Source organism: Mus pahari, chromosome 11, assembly GCF_900095145.1.
Source record: "Mus pahari chromosome 11, PAHARI_EIJ_v1.1, whole genome shotgun sequence".
NCBI lineage: Eukaryota > Metazoa > Chordata > Mammalia > Rodentia > Muridae > Mus > Mus pahari.
In genome coordinates, this window is record NC_034600.1 from 35699876 (window position 1) to 35717995 (window position 18120).

The 18120-nt window shown below is 39.1% G+C and overlaps 1 protein-coding gene across 1 annotated transcript in view; it reads left to right on the forward strand.

Annotated features, from left to right (window-relative positions):
- Positions 1 to 16036: 16036 nt before the first annotated feature.
- LOC110328789 (mannosylglucosyl-3-phosphoglycerate phosphatase-like) overlaps positions 16037 to 18120 on the forward strand; it is a 38326-nt gene continuing 36242 nt past the window's right edge. The window contains 3 exon segments of the mRNA XM_021208242.1: positions 16037 to 16107; positions 16109 to 16182; positions 16185 to 16224. Coding sequence (XP_021063901.1) covers positions 16037 to 16107; positions 16109 to 16182; positions 16185 to 16224 — 185 coding nt within the window.

An 18120-nucleotide genomic window follows, 5' to 3' on the forward strand; every position in this document is an offset into this window, starting at 1 on the left:
TCTCTCTCTCTCTCTCTCTCTCTCTCTCTCTCTCTCTCTCTCTCTTCCTTATTTTAGGGCAACAGTCTTTCCCACTCAAAACTTCACTTTCTCTACTCCATACATGGTGCTTTTCAAAATATTGCAAAATTTCCATCTCTAAAATTTCCAATCAATTTGTTTTCTATTGTTTAGAGAAGCAGTCCAAAACACTTGGCCTGCTATTTCAAGATCAATTGCAAACTGGCTCTAAAACACTTTTAAGGTCTCCTGGATTGTTCTTTGATTATGTAAACCCTCCAGTCCAGCCAACCAATACATTTGCCATTCCCCACACACACTGTGTGTATTTGAACCTCCTCTTGTGCTGTAGTACTTCCCAATTACCTTGTCTTGAGTGTTTTCTTTATTCTTCTCTCCTTGTCTAAGGCCAACCTCCATTCTCCAGAACCCCTCAAATTTCCCTGTTTTATTTTTGTAATTTCAACAACTTGACGCTTCCCTCCTTGAAGTGCTCAGATCACATTGATCCACTACTCATCAGTAACAAAATATGGGCTTTCCCCTTCCCCAGTTCATAGTCACATAAGTCAGTGTGATGTCACAAGCCAACTCAGCTCTACTTAGAGCTTCCAAATATTCTCTTCTAAAGCCAGTCATACCACAAAATGCTCTAGACCTAAAATTAGTGTTGTTGCCTAAAACTTGAAGCCTGGAGTGGATAGATTTGTACACCAATGAGGTCATTGCATTACAACTGTTTGATGTTCCCAAAAGTAATTGGCATGGTCTGGTCACTGAAATTCTGCTTCAATTATATTTTCAGATCATTAGATTCTTATAGAAAATGGAAGGCCCACTTCAAATCGTAATCTATCCCTCTATAACCTCAGAACCTTATTAAGTTCTTCTCAACCCACTTCCCTGTCTCCTGGCTGCTGAGAGACTCACCCCGATAGACTCCTCTCACAGATATTGTGTAGTGCTGTTTATCTTTTCCATTTTGGGGGGGGGGTGGTGGGGTGGGCACGGAGACTGGAGTCCTCTTCAGTAAGACCTGTTCCATTTGTCTTTGTATCCACAGCACTTAGCAGATACTAGGTAAATGAGTCACGCTGGATTTTTTTTGTTTGTTTTACAATAAGACTTATTTTGAATAATTTTAGATTTGCAGAGAGTTTACAAAAACAGTACAGAAAGTTCTTGCAAACCATTTGTCCCAGTGGTACCCTCTCATATAGCTACAGTGTTCTTCTTAAAATGAAAAGAAAATAGTATTCAAATATTATAGACTTGGAATTTCATATGTCATTCAAAAGTGTTCTGTGTTATATACAATGATGGGTTTTGTTATGACATTTTCATGCATGCAATCTCTATTTCAACCACATTCACCCTCATTGCTTTCTCTTGTCCCCCTCCATTTCCACTGATCTTCTTCCTCTTTTCAGGTCCTCTTAGTCTTATGTGGTTCTCTCTCTCTCTCTCTCTCTCTCTCTCTCTCTCTCTCTCTCTCTCTCTCTCTCTCACACACACACACACTCTCTCTCTCTCTCTCTCTCTCTCTCTCTCTCTCTCTCTCTCTCTCTCTCTCTCTCTCTTTCACACACACACACACACACACAGGCTTGCAGTCTATCAAGAAAGAGGGAGGATAAAGACTGTAAGAGCCAGAGGTCGGGGCACACTGGACTTGGCAAGAAGACTGAAGTCATGATGTCACAGCAGCAATGGCTGCCTACATAAGACCTGCATGAGATCAAGACAAACATCATTCTAATTTGGAGCAGAGAGGGCTCATGAGCCCCCACTCCTAACTGAGGGACTCAGGTGTTGGTGCCACACTCATGAATATGTGGGTAGAACTCACTGAACTGAGTTATTTTAAAAAGGATGTTGCCACGAACTGGACTCAGTCAGTCCCTCAACCCGTGGGAGAAGTCAAGGTACCAGTTCTCAGGTGGACAAGGAGTCAGTGGGATGACAAACAGACATGGACACCAGAGAGAGTGATGATCTGGATGTAAGGTCTCAAAACGAGCATCAGACTTATAACAGAAAAAAAAAAAAANAAAAAAAAAAACAAGGAAGTTGGGTGATACATCAGCCAAGGTATATTGAGATGCATAAAGGTTCTTTACACAAAACAGAGAAAATGTACACATAAAAGCTGACAGGAACCAGGCAGTATTTACAACTGAGATAAGATCAGCCCTATCTAAAGTCAGCTGTTCACAGGAACCAGGTGAAAGGCCTAATATACCCAGGTGAAATTCTAGTCTATTGTTTAACCTACCACCAAGAGTCCCTTAGTAAACACCTAATTATGCTATTCCTCTGGGCATAGTGAAAAACATGCACAAGGGAAGTTCTGTTCTACTGACCTTTTCATGAATAATACAATACTCTAGTTCCTCCTTAAATCACAACCTAGACCGTTGTAAATTCCTGCATATGGGAGTGACTTGGCTGTAAATCTAAGTTTACTTTGTTGAACTAGCCCTGAGATTTTTAGCTCTTATCCAGTAACATACTGCAAGAAAGCATGCAAGACCCTCCAACACTACTGCAGGGACAAATGTGGTTATGGGACACCAGAGACTCTCCAGGAGACAAGTTTCCATGAAACTTTTTGACTCAGGACTATGGCCAAGTATTTGGACTTGCCACGCAGACTTCACTGGAGTGGGTATGGCGGGATGTGAAGTGGGGGATGGAGATGAAGTGAGGGTAGATATGAGAAGAGTGGAGAGTGACTATGAGCAAAATATATAATTCTTAAAAATAAAAATAATTATTAAAATATACTCTCTTTAAAAACATAGTACATTGTTATTAATTTTAGTCAACATAAGTATAAAAGGATCTCTTGAATTGATTCCTATTGTCTAACTAAATTTTGTATTCTTTAACCAACACTTCCTGAATAATTAGTTCTGGTAACAAGAGCAGTAATTTTGGAACTCCTAAACAAAGCAATCTCCAAGAGGATGAGAAATCCCTGGGCATTTGGACCAGCTTTTCCCAGTGTCTTCAGAAAAAGCAGTACAGACAGCCTTTAAGGGCCACTTCTCTTCACCATAGTTCTAGTTTATCATGCTTCAGGGTGAGGCATGCATTATGACAGTAAACATTTTCATTTTATTTTGATATCTGTTTCATGATTCTAGAAGTGTGAAACACAACTAATTTCTTGAGTTCATTTATATCATATAATCTAATCTCCTGAAAATGCCAGATATCAGTTAATATCAATGATAACCTAGCTTTAACACACACATTAGCATTGAAATTTACTGTAATCTACTTTAGTCGTACAATAAAGAATTATCTATTTTCTACCAATATTAATTTGTGATTCTTTAACATATTCATGGACTAAGTCAGATTAAGTTATTTTCTCTAGCTATGTAAAATTCCTAGTTTGTACGGATTTTCTATTGATAATTTTCATTGCAATTATAATTATAGGGTAATTTGAAACTTAAATGTATAAAAGGAAGTTATTCCTTTAAATGTACACAAAATGTAGTCAAATATTGATAAGCCAGAGGCACTTCCTTATGAGCATTTCTGCTAATCTATCTTACCCATTTTGCATTTTTTCTTAAACTTAATCAATAGCATGTTATTACATCTTTTCTCTTGTTAATATTGTCATGTAAAGAATATTTTGTACCTTTCATTCAGATCATAAAATCAACATTGATCATTAATGCAGACATTTGACTTTAAAAGTTGCAATTAGACCCTAAAGTTACTTTGACTTCATCTGGGTTAGTGTCAGAGATTCTGCTATGGACACTGACTCTCAAGTGTATGGAGAGGACACAAAATTCTATGCACATTCCTGAAGAAGGGCAAAGGTACTGAGTTCCTTTGACCTAAATCTGAAACCTGACTTGATATGAACATTTGAAGATGAAGAATTACCATGATGAAGACAGTGGCCTCAATTACTATGTCACATATAACAAATTTGAGAAGCTGGTGGTGGACTCTCCACTGGCAACTGGAAAAGTAAGAGATCCTGAGACTACATATGCTGTTAGACTAGAAGTAGACATTCTCTGCTTCTGCCAGACATCCAGAACAGAGGCATCAGATACCTTCTTCCAACTTCCACAGAAGTGGGGAGAGGACAGAGTAATCCAGTAGAAAGGGTTGGACTGTGTCCTTGTCTTAGACCTACACGTCTCTTAGAATGGCCTCCTTGCTCTCCAGAAAGCAGAAAGTCAAAACTCTCCTCACCATGGAGTTAAGAGGACTCTCTCATCCTAGACGTATCCTTTTTGCTCTCAGAGTTTAAGATAGGACACCTCCATTTTGGGAGGAGGAGGAGAAACAGGTTCGGTTTTTGTTTTTTGTTTTTTTAACTTGTCTGTCTCCTAGTCTTTTAAATATTCATAAAGATGAATTCACTGACTACATTTGCTGGAACAGGTTAGGAAGAAAAGCTGTGGCATCATTATGTAGAACCATCTTCAAAGAAAATGCGCAAGTCAGTTTCTGAGCCAGCACCTTAGTGTGTGGCTCTGAACCTTTCTTGGCACCACCTGTTGCACCAAAATTTCAGTAACTAAAGCTCAAGGGTTCCAACCTCAGTTCAATGCCAGCTGCTGGTATTGTTTTATAACTATTTATTTATTTATTTAGTTAGTTAGTTGCTGTTTAACTATTTTCCTTTTCTCTTTGATATTTTCTTTATTTACATTTCAAATGTTACCCCCTTTCCTAGTTTCCCCTCTGAAAATCCCCATCCTCTCCCCCTCCCCCTGCTCACCAACCCACCCACACCCACTTCCTGGCCCTGGCATTCCCCTACACTGGATCATAGAACCTTCACAGGACCAAGGGCTTCTCCTCCCATTGATGACCAACTAGGCCATCCTCTGCTACATATGCAGCTAGAGCCACAAGTTCCACCATGTGTTTTCTTTGGTTGGTGGTATAGTTTCAAGGAACTCTGGGAGTAATGGTTAGTTCATATTGATGTTCCTCCTATGGGACTTTAGACTCCTTCAGCTCCCTGGGTGCTTTCTCTGGCTCCTTCATTGGGGACCTTGTGCTCAGTCCAATGGATGACTGTGAGTATCCACTTCTGTATTTGCCAGGCACTGGCAGAGCCTCACAGGAGACATCTAGCTATATCAGGCTCCTGTCAGCATGCTCTTGTTGGCATCTGCATAGTGTCTGGGTTTGGTGGCTGTTTATGGGAAGGATCCCTGGGTGGGTCAGTCTCTGGATGGTCCTTCCTTCTGTGTCTGCTCCAAACGTTGTCTCTGTAACTCCTTCTGTGGGTATTTTGTTCCCCATTCTAAGGAGGATCAAAGTATCCACACTTTGGTCTTCCTTCTTGTTGAGTTTCATGTGTTTTGCAAATTCAAACTTGGGTATTCTGAGCTTTTGGGCTAATATTCATTTATTAGTAAGTCAGCCTAATATTTTAAGTTGTTATATTCTATCAAAAAAAGAAAACTCTTAGATTAGGAAATTAGAATTAATCGCTTTCATTTCTTTTCTCATTTCTGTCTTTCCTTTTGTTTTTCTTTCTTCTTTTGTGGTACTAGGAACTGAATCCACAAGGATACCATATATGCTTGGCAGTGTTGTGACACCCACTATATCCTTAATCCCTTTTCACTTTTAAGTTTAAGACATGGACTCACTGAGATGCTTGAATTGTCTGTGAATTCTTTTGTACTTTACAAAGGCTTTCTTGAACTTGTAATTCTCCTAACTCAGCTTCCAATATGGCTGGGATCACAAAGCCTGAGCCACCAGGCCCAACTGTGAATCATCTTCTATAGTTTTCGCCTGTCCTACTGCAAGCAATTTAGAAGTCTACTCTAAATTGGAACAAAATCTTGATACCACAAGTGCTGAGGAGTGTGTGTGTGTGTGTGTGTGCGCGCGCGCGCGTGTGTGCACGTGCGTGAATCTGTCTGTTTCTGTGAATATTAGCACATATTCATCCATACTGATTCTCTGTTAAGAACACAAAACCATCTGAAGCCTAGAAAGAGAAATCAGAGGACTGAGAGGTAAGAATACAAACTCAAACTGAGGAAGTCATGTGAGAACACACTGAAGAGTGTAGTCATCTCAACCTGACCAGGGATGGACACCCAAGCACTTTTAAAAATCATCAGCCTGCTTATCATCTGGAAAAAAAATTCTGAAGCATCTTTAATATGTAAATTCAGACTGGGGGTGAACCTGCTCTGATAAGAAGCGGTGTTGGCTTTATACGTGCAAGGCCGTAGGTTCTATCCTCAGCATTTTAAAGTAAAAATAAATAAACGATGCAAATCCACCTACTTTATAACCCAGCAACTTCTTATATCTTTCTGAAGTGTTATTTATATTCTCAGATGAAGAAAAAGAAGACAAGCATCCTAACACTTTCACTGAAGTAGTTTGAATATATTATTAAGCACTAGAAATAATCTAAATATCTGAACTGGGGAAACGGTTACGATAACTACATCTATTATTCTAGAATAACATGCAGAATTACAATATAGAGGTAGATGGGCATTAATACTGATGCCTCTTTGAACTCAGTATTGAGAAAGTGAAAAGGACAATCTGCAGAATGGTAGGCAACCTAACAGTTCCATAAAAATCCCATTTATACATAGACACCGAAGCATTGTAGGGTTCTCAGGAAGGTCCGTGTGTAGAGTTGCCTACTGGAAGATGTACAAGACTTAGTAGTAAATTTATAAGAAGAGAAGATTGAGGCTAGGATAGGAAGAACTTATTTTTACATGTAACTAATATTGTGTGGGCTATGAGAAAGGGGAAGAGGAGGCAGAGAATGAGAGAGTGGGAGAGAGAGAGAGAGAGAGAGAGAGAGAGAGAGAGAGAGAGAGAGAGAGAGAGAGAGAGAGAGAGATTGGAGAAAGGGAGGTCAGGAGGGAAAAACTGGGTAGTAAATAGCCAGAATAGTGCACACACATAGGTCAAAGGACAACTCAGGCTCAGGATCTGTAAATAGCCTTCCCCCACAGGATTGTTCCAGTGTGTTTCAACTTGGCAGGCCCACAAATGTCCTTAAAGGAACCCATTTTTGCCAGAGAAGTGGCTGTTCCAGACAAGGTTAGTGAGGCCAAGAGGTTAAAAAAAAAAAAAAAAAAGAATCAGCAAAGAAGTGGCTTCTGGCCAAGGGCTGGTGTGGTGTGACCCAGACAAGGTTTAAGTCAGAGTTGCATTTGGCTGGGAAACATTCAATCAAATGGACTGGAGGCTTCAGTAGAACCCACAGACGATGCACCCTGCCGAAGCCGACCAAGGGATACATATCTAGGGTACCTCATTGCCAATAGGAAAGGCTCTGTAGAATCAGAGCTATACACAAATCTCAGGGAGAATTACCAGTGGGATTTTTTTCCCTTGGGTCTGTTGAGTGTAGCATGGTTATTCTTTTTTTCCCCCTTAGATATTTTCTTTATTTACATTTTAAATGATATCTCCCCTTTCCTCATTTCCCCTGTCCCCCTGCTCTCCAACCCACCCACTCCTGCTTCCTGGCCCAGGCAGTCCCCTATACTGGGGCATAGAGCCTTCACAGGACCAAGGGCTTCTCCTCCCATTGATGTCCTACTAGGCCATCCTCTGCTACATATGCAGCTAGAGCCATGAGTCCCACCATGTGTTTTCTTTGGTTGGTGGTATAGTTCCAAGGAGCTCTGGGAATAATGGTTAGTTCATATTGATGTTCCTCCTATGGGGCTTTAGACCCCTTCAGATCCCTGGGTACTTTCTCTGGCTCCTTCATTGGGGACCCTGTGCTCTGTCCAATGGATGGCTGAGAGCATCCACTTCTGTATTTGTCAGGCACTGGCAGAGTCTCTCAGGAGACAGTTTTATTAGGCTTCTGTCCATATGCTCTTGTTGGCATCCACAATAATGTTTGAGTTTGTTGGTTGTCTATGGGATGGATCCCCAGGTGGCGAAGTCTCAGGATAGTCATTCCTTCAGTCTCTGCTCCACACTTTGTCTCTGTAACTCCTTCCATGTGTATTTTATTCCCCCTTCTAAGAAGGATTGAAGTATCCACACTTTGGTCTTCCTTCTTTCTGAGTTTCATGTGTTTTGCAAATTGTAACTTGGTATTCCTAGCTTCTGGGCTAATATCCACTTATCAGTGAGTACATATCATGTGTGTTCTTTTGTGATTGGGTTACCTCACTCAGCATGATATCCTCCAGATCCATACATTTGCCTAAGAATTTCATAAATTCATTGTTTTTAATAGCTGTGTAGTTCTCCATTGTGTAAATGTGCTACATTTTCTGTATCCATTCCTTTGTTGAGGGACATCTGCGTTCTTTCCAACTTCTGGCTATTATAAATAAGGCTACTATGAACATAATGGAGCATGTGTCCTTATTACCTGTTGAAGCATCTTCTGGTTATATGCCCAGGAGTGGTGGCAAGGATGTGGAGAAAGAGGTACACTTCTCCATTGCTGATGGATGGGATTGCAAGCTGGTACAACTACTCTGGAAATCAGTTTGGCGGTTCCTCAGAAAACTGCACGTAGTACTACTGCAGGAGCCAGTGAGCTTTCGTTGTTTCTGTGAAAGAATGAAATTCCTGTTACCTTGGACAGTTCAGAGTTTTCTTCTAGTCAGTCCTGTTTGCAAAGTAATGCTCTGACTTAAAATACAAAACAAAATAAAACAAAAACAAAAACCAAACAACAAATCAAAAACAAACACAACAAAACCCCCTCAAATTTCTTAGTGGTTCTTAGGAACCTGGAGAGGAGGGGGAGGTACCTAGTCCACTTGGGTTATTACATAGTTTAATAGCTGGCTTCACTGTTGCTGTTTTCTTTTTTCTGATGTATGGTATCCCTCACTGCCAAATTAATTTTCTTTAAATAAATTTTTATGTATTTGATAATATATAGTAAGAGAAACTTGTCATTATTACCTTCTAGTCTGCACTTCCATGTTTTTCAATACATTTAACGTTCTTGTTTGAAAGACACTGGGAAAGATTAAAATGTCACATGACTGCAGTTAGAGAGAAACAGGGATGGGCTAGTTGAGTCAGTATTCTTGATCATTTCCAGCTGATCAAATGTCCCATCCCTCTGCCTGGTCAGGGGTCACTGTCACTTTTCTGATTGTGATATGGAGAATGCACACATGTTAAGGAATGGGGAACATCCTTTTTTTTTTTTTTCCCTTCAGGAACCAAAATTCTCATAAAACCCAACCACTATTCTTGCCACTAATTGGCCTTAAAAAGTTTTTGTATATCAAAGGCAGGGACTCCCTCATTTAGAGACAGAGGTCAAAAGAGTGTCGGAGAATCCCTACCCACAAGTTTAAACAAATGCTTCCCTCTAGTTATTATACCACTGAAGTATTATTATTTTGTTTAGTACAGGTCTCTCAATGCTGTCATCTATGCACAGGTATCGAAAAGGTCAGGTACAGAATTCTGTACCCACTCACATGCTGGCAAAAATTGTTCAAGTATTAGGATTGAAAAAAAGAGAGAAACCTACAAGTCCAAATATGGGGAAAATAGGCCAATTACCAAATAACAAAAATATGACTTTAGATTTTAGGACAAGAGAGGTTATTGAGTCAAAATTTCAAATTTATTCTCATTTAAGGTGGCTTTTATATACGAAGTAAAAGATATTTAAATATAGTAGCATACATTCTTGTTAATAAATTTTTGATAAACAAAGGAGAAAACGGGATATGAATACTGTAAAAGTATGAAAACTACAGAAAAGTCAAGCATGATTCATTCTCATCACTCTGCTTATATACCTCATCGTGAACGAGACAGTATTCATGTAAACATCGTGTAACTAATGTGTAGACTTTAAGACCCAGATGTGAGTAGGGTGACAATTTATAATGCAAAAATAATAGAGACAAGCACTGAAATCAGCCCCAGCAAAGCCAAATGTAAGTGATATGGTGATCTGGTTCTTAACATATCTTCAAAGAAGTTACATAGTATAAATTGATAATAATCCACTGCTTTGAAAAGCTGAGAAATAGGGGCAGGTGGATGTAGATATGCCACAATAAATGCAAGCCAGTGGCGACAACAGTAATCAATGATATTCTTCAGAAATGCTAAAGTGTATATCATACTCTACATTGGTTTTATTTCAATTTTTATGTTCTCTATATGATTTAAATTTTCTGAGCCCATTCAGGTGCTTCTGTTGGCCGTTTTCTCCCATGTCATGGACCTCAATAAGCGAATTTAAATATGTTATTTACTATTGAATCAAGAAAGCAGTGTATGTTTTTAAAACATGATCAGTAATGGACTTTAAAAGAACTTCCAACTATGGGATTTTTTTTTAAATAAAATGTCAAATTTCTAGTAAATGGAGTGAGACACATTTTTGACTCATGTCATAAATGATAATTATAACTGGGCATTTTAAAATGCAGTAAATTGAAAACATCAGAAAGCACTTGAAATAGAAAATGGAGGCAAGATTTGTTTTTCTTGAAAAAATTACCCCAGGAAGGAGTAAAGATTGTAAAGTAGTGGCTTAATTTGAGAAAGGGGTTGGCTTGATGGGTTTCTCCAGATGTAGGTGCATGTAATTAGAAAACCCTAACTATAAACCACAGCCTTATCAACTCAAGGTGCCCCATTACTTCATGGCTAAAAAAAAGGTGGTGGGAAAATTAAAGAGAAAATTCTTCATGGAATAACAACAATGAATAAGTTCCCACATCTAAATATGAAGAGTGCTTACATTTCTGAATTTCTACTATGTTTTTAAGAAAGACACTCTCTGAGGATGATGGAGTATCTGGAAATTGCTGATGTGTGCTTAGAGAGAAGTCAAATCTAGGATGAGCTCTCACACATTGATATCGTGACTGTCTAAATCTTTGGATGATCTCTACATTACACAGGTACAGGTATACACCAATACCAAAGCTAATGATTTGGGGGATCAATGCAAACCATACATCAGAAGTTACCTAGCAGAGAGAAGACAAACTCTGCAATTTGAACCCGAGCAGAGTAGCCAGTAAGGCAAAAGGGCAATTTTCAGATCCACACAGTATAATTATAAGTCACTGCAACATTAGTATGATCTCTAGTTTTCAGCCTCACATAATTAGACAAGCAAAGAAACAAGAATGAACCATTTCACAGGAAAAGATGGGATCTCAAGTGAGTTCAGATGTTGGTTACCAGAGACCAAAAACTTAACAAATAATTAGAGAAAATATTCTAATATGCTAATAGAATTAGAGAAAATGAAATAAAAATAAAAGACCTTGCTTAGTTTGAAATTCCTAGTTCTTTCTTATTTCTTGAAAATTTTAGAATAAGTTTTCCACTTTCGGCATAAAGGCTAGCATCAATTGATCAAATTGTATTGAATTTTAACTTGTAGATCAATTTAGATAGCCTTAAAAATATTAAACCTTCATGCTACACACACAGAATAGCTCTCCATTTACTTACAACCTCATTTTTTTTCTAGCAGCAACACTTTGTTGTGATTGTTGACGTACAAAGCATCCAGTCCTTTTAAAGTTATTTGTATATAGTTTTGTTCTTTTGAGTCCTATTTTGACTTGAATTTTCTTACTATGATTTTCAGATTGACAGTTGGTAGTAAAGAACTATGATAGATTTCTGAACATAGTCCTGTGTACCGTGGTTTTGCTGAACTAGTTTATGAATTCAAACACATATATGTATTTACTTTTCTTTTTTATTGGATATTTTATTTATTTACATTTCCAATGTAATCCCCTTTTCTGGTTTCCCCTCTGCAAACCCCCTATCTCATTCCTCCTCCTTCTGCTTCTATGAGGATGCTCCCCCACCCACCCACTCCCATCTCACTATCCTGGCATTCCCCTACACTAGGATAGCAAGCCTTCACAGGACAAAGGACCTCTCCTCCCACTAATATCAGATAAGGCCATCCTCTGCTACATATGCAGCCTGTGCCATGGGTCCCTCCATGTGCACTCTTTGGTTGGTGGCTTAATCCCTGGGAGTTCTAGGGAGTATGGATGGTTGATATTATTGTTCTTCCTATGGGGTTGCAAACCCCTTCAGCTCCCTTAGTCCTCCCTTGGGGTTCCTGTGCTCAGTCCAATGGCTGGCTGGGAGTATCTGCATTTATATTTGTTGGGTCCTGGCAGAGCCTCTCAGGAGACAGCTATAACAGGCTCCTGTCAGCAAGTACTTATTGGCATCAGCAATAGTGTCTGGGTTTGATGTGTATATATGGGATGGATCCCCAGGTGGGGCAGTCTCTGGATGACCTTTCCTTCAGTCTCTGCTCCACACTTTGTCCCTGTATTTCCTTTAGATAGGAGTAATTCTGGGTTAAAATTTTGGAGATGAGCAGGTGGCCCCATCCCTCAACTGGGGGCCTTGCCTAACCTCTGAATATGGTCTCTACAGGTTTTCCCTTTGTTGCACATTTCAGCTAATCTCATCCCTGTTGGGTCCTGGGAGCCTCTTGCTTTCCTTGCATCTGGGACTTGCTGGTGGATATCCCCAGTTCTCCATCCCCCATTGTTACACACCTCTGTTCAATTTCCTGATCCTCTGTATATCATCTCTGTCTTCTCCCATACCTGATACTATCCCCTCTTTCTCCCCCCCCTTCTTCCTTCAAAGTTCCTCCCATCCTCTACCTCCTGTGAGTATTTTGTTTCCCCTTCTAAGGATTGGAGCCTCCACACCTTGGTCTTCCTTCTTCTTGAGCTTCATATGGTCTGTTAATTGTATCATTGGTATTCCAAGTTTTTGGGCTAATATCTACTTATCAGCGAGTACATACCATGTGTGTTCTTTTTTGACTGGGTTACCTCACTCAGGATTATATTTACTAGTTCCATCCAATTGCTTGTGAATTTCATGAAGACATTGTTTTTAATAGTTGACTAGTTCTCCATTGTATAAATATACCACACATTCTGTATCCATTTGTCTGTTGAAGGACATCTGGGTTCTTTCCAACTTCTGGCTATTATAAATAAGGCTGCTATGAACATAGTGGAGCATGTATCCTTGTACTATGTTGGAGCATCTTTTGGATATATGCCCAGGAATGGTAGAGCTGGGTCCTCAGGTAGTACTATGTCCAATTTTCTGAGGAACTACCAAACTGATTTCCAGAGTGGTTGTATCAGCTTACAATCCCACCAACAATGAAGGAATGTTCCTCTTTCTCCATATCCTCACCAGCATCTGTTGTCACCTGAGTTTTCGATCTTAGTCATTCTGACTGGTGTGAGGTGGAATCTCAGGGTGGTTTTGATTTGTATTTCCCTGATGACTAAGGATGTTGAACATTTCTTTAAGTGCTTCTCGGCCATTTGAATTTCTTCAGTTGCAAATTCTTTGTTTAGTTCTGTACTCCATTTTTTAATAGGGTTATTTGGTTATCTAGAGTATAACTTCTTAACATTTTGTCTTATTGACAGTGTCCTTTGCCTTACAGAAGCTTTGCAATTTTATGAGGTCCCATTTGTCAATTCTTGATTTTACAGCACAAGTCATTGGTGTTCTGTTCAGGAAAATTTCCCTTGTGCCCGTATGTTCAAGGCTCTTCCCCACTTTCTCTCCTATTAGATTCAGTGTATCTGGTTTTATGGGGAGGTCCTTGATCCACTTGGACTTGAGCTTTGTACAAGGAGATAAGAATGGACTGATTTGCATTCTTCTACATGCTGACTGCGAGTTGAACCAGCACCATTTGTTGAAAATGCTGTCTTTTTTCCACTGGATGGTTTTAGCTCCTTTGTCAAAGATCAAGTGATCATAGGTGTGTGGGTTCACTACTGGGTCATGATTTTTATCACAATTGTTCTGTGACAGCTTGAGGTCAGGGATGGTGATTCCTCCAGAAGTTCTTCTATTGTTAAGAATAGTTTTCACTAACCTGGATAGTGAAAACTATTCTCAATAATAGAGGTACTTCTGTATTTACTTTTCAAAACAAACTTCTAATTAAAAATTTTTAGATTTACAGGATTATTGTGAAGATAGAAAAGGACATAGTATATTTATTTGTATTGAATACCTTGGTATTTTCTACATGTGGAAAACCATATATACATAATGTGAGTGTTAATTATATTTTTAAAATCTGATTTTATAGTAGCCACACCACGCAACTTTCCCATTAATAGTGTGTTAGAGCTTCTTTCCCCACCTCCTCATCAACATTTGCTGTCATTTGTTTCTTGGTGATAGTCATTCTGAGTGTAATGATATGGAATTGCAGAATAGTTTTAATTTGTATTTCTTTTATGGGTAAAGACATTGAACACTTATTAGCTATTTGAACTCTTTCCTTTGAAAGTCCATTAGCCCATTTTTTGACCAATTTATTTTTTCCTGATTAGTTTGTGAGTATCTATATGTTTATGAATTCTAGATATTAATTATTATATATATATATATGGCATAACTTTTCTCTATTGACTTAAATGATGTTTTAATACTCAATAATCTGTTAAAACAGAGGTGGTGATAGGGCCAGGCATATTAATTTATTGATGGTTTTATGGGAACATATTTAAAGTTAGTTTTGCAGAATTTTGCTGTTGCCTTAATGAAATAAGAAAGACCATGTTATTCCTTATACAGCCACAAGTTTTAAAATAGTAACTGCTTAACATTATCAAATATTTCTTGCACAATTTGCCACTAAGAACTTGATTTTCTATTTTAAGATATTTTATGCTGAAGAACTGATAGATTTTTGTTGCTGCAAATTCTTTTGATTGTTGAGGTAAAATAGGTAAAGGCAATACTTACCTTTTTGAAATGTATTAGATTTAGTTTAGAATTCTTTTTATACCCATGTTTACAGTAAGTTTATAGGTTTATATTTTTTGTTGCTTGACTTTGGAATTTTGTTTATACAATCTTTACAAAACAGACTGGCCTGCTCTATATAAATATTGTTGGCCTCTAGCTTTACAGGAGGGAGTTTTAGCTACTATCCAACCTTTTAATTTCATTTATTTGTTCAAGTTTTATTTTTCTTATTTTTTTCAAAGTTGGCACTTTGTATTCTTGATGTATCCATCTAATCCAAGTTCAATTGAGCAAATGTCTGGCTGGCAATATTCCAAGGGGTTGCAGCACTCCGGGGTACCTTATTGATTGCCTGGATAAATTCCATCAGGCCACAATAACTGTGTAAAATGTAACTCAATAGAAGCATTAGTTTTTCACTTGCTCTGTTCTAAAACAAACAAACAAACAAACAAACAAACAAACAAACAAACCGTCAGAGTCCACAGAACTACACTTCAGGGTCAGAATGTTAGATATAGGAAAGCTATGAATGAAGAATCACGTGGTAAATCAGAAAACAAGTTGTGAATTTCCTGGCTCTTAAACAAAATGGAAAGAAGGAAATAACATTTGGATTTTGAGAAAGGAGCCCCAAAGATTTCAGTTTAGTCTGGAAGTAAAAGGGCTGAGGCAAGGTGAAATGATGTTGAGTTCCCCACGATTAGAACTGGTTCTGTTTTTCTCTTTTTGGAATCAGCACCAGGCACAAGTTACTAGATTAATGTATACTCAGGATGCCTCAGACAGAAAGGAATCAATAATTTCGATGTTAAAACATATGTACTTGAGGTCCTTAACAGGCGTCCTATTTTTCTGGGAAAAAAAAGGCGGGTTACTGCAGTGGAAAATATTTAAGCAAGATATGAAAGAAACAAGTGTTGACTATGTTCCTACAACTGTGACCTCATTCTGCCAAAGAAGAAGCAAGGAGCATCAGGGTTTCCGTTGGGGTCTCAACAGGCTGTCAGGCAACAAGACAGTTACCTTAGGCACAGTCAGGCAAGCACAGGGCTCGAGAGGCCAGGGAACAGAGGAGAAGCAGAGGCCTCAACCCATGGAACAGGCCCTGCAAGTGCTGCGCATGCTCCGGCTGCCATCCCGCGCATGCTCTCTCTGTCATCTGTGCATGCTGGAGCTGCCATCCTGCGCATGCGAACAGGGCTGCAGAGGTTCTGAGAGAGGCGTCCTAGACCGTGCCTGAGAAATGGAGGCGCCTGAGGAAGAGCCACCTACTCTGGCACCCCATCAGCCTGCAAAGCTGGGTGAAAAACTCTCTCAAAACCCAGGGGAACCAGTCAGGAGACATGGACTCCTATAACTTGACCATTCTTCATGTCAACGATGTTTACGATGTGACTCGGGTACTGAAGAGCCTGTAGGAGGCGCTGCTAGGTGCGGGCCGCCATGTTTCTTGCTGGACCCTGGTGGGGAGATGGAGGGTGGTGACTTGGAAATCTGCTAGAAGGTTTGGAAGCAAGCAGGGAGTCTTCTGTGTTAACCATTTGGGTGCACTGTTCAATCTCCCTTCTGGACTTAGGTAGTAACTCCGGTGGTTTTAGAGGGGGAAACTGGAACTAGTATTCTATCTGCACAAAGGGGGATTAGCAACTTTAAGTGAAATCGATGGGCAATGCTCTCTTTTAATTCAAAGCTGTATTCAGATTCAGCCTAACTTGTTTTCTCCTAACCAGAGGCAATATTTCTTGATCCTGTTTCATCAGTTTTTAAGCAGTGTTGTTTTTCTTGCAGCTAAGTGAGGTAAAGTATGGGAAGCATTTATGGTAAGAAGTTTGTATTAGTTGAAATTTTTCTTTTTTTATACTATGAAAATGTAAGTTCTCAGTGAGACATCAACAGGTACTGTATATTTTTTCACTTCTTTATTTTGCCAAGATTTACAAAAAACCTACAGTAAACAAGAAAGGAAGGGATTTAAAGGAAGGTAGGATGTGAGTAAGTGGAGATGGGAACCAGTTTAGGGTTGGGGTTTGTAGGACCTCGTTTCCCATATAGTTTTAATTTTATTTTTCTTGTGTTTTTGTTTGATATTGGTAATCTGAGGCAAATTGCTTTAAATACCATGATGGGCTTTATTTTTCCCTTTATGTTTTAGGTTAGGAGAGTTGCTCAATGCATGTGATTGCTCTCAGTGATTCAAGGATGGGAAGTTATTTGGAAACGTGGAAGTATAGTGGTGGGAAGGCAGGGCAGTGTGACGCCAATGTAAGGAATAGTTGGATATTCTCCCTGGTGTGCTGGAATATACGAAATGCTAGTCTAGTAGTCTAGTAGTTACAAAAGTCGTATATATTACTGCAGACTGTCAAAAGGCATTTGTGATGTGCCCCAAGAAGTGTTTGAGGAAAAGGTGCTTCTGAACAGAAGAGGTTAAAAATCTGGAGGAGAAATCAATTGGAGGCCTTTTGTGTGAGTGTAGTTTCAAGTTAATAATGTAGGGGACTAAGAGTCAAAAGAACAGTTGGTTTAGGAAGACAAAACAGTGTTTAAAAAATGTTCAGTAGCATATGAGAGTTTGTGTATGTACCTGTATATACAGAGTAGAGGAGAGCATTGGAGGGCAGCTCAAAGAAGAGAAGGGACCTACAGTTGTTCTGTTGCATAATACCAAGGATCAAGAGTTTTGAAATGATTTCTGAAGGTGTAGTTGATTTGAGGAATCGATGCTGGAAAGAATATTTTCTTTGAGATGCTTGATGCCTGTGTAGGTAGAAGTGACTATCAGATACTTGGATGAATGGCGTCTCCCAACTAGTTCTTCAATCCCCCTTTGTAAATTCTTTTGCATATATATTGCTCTTCTGTATTTTTGGGAAGAAATTCTTATTCTTCAAGTCCTGTGACTTCTTGGGAAATCCATTTGTTATGTTACTGGTCATTGGGGGGAGATGTTTACTAAATGTCTCTTCAAAAGTGTAGGCTAGTTTCTCTTTTCCATATACCCATTTGTACAATCTGCCCATAAGCTTTCATTAACAAGGGCTTAGTCTAAGACACTGTGTGATCCATAACTAATACTATGTGATCATGTCAGAAGTTTCCAAAACCTCTGTGGTGGTTAATCTCTTCTGTGAGCTTGACTGAATTAAACAATACTTGAGGACATTTATGAAGCAAACCCTTGGGTATCTGTGAGGCAGCTTCCTGAGAAGTTCACCTGAGAAGCAAGGTCTCTGAGTGTGAACAGCACTGTTCCATGGGCAGGATCCTTGAATGATAAAACGGGGGAAAGGAGACAGCACGTTGAGGAATGGCATTTCCATTTCCATA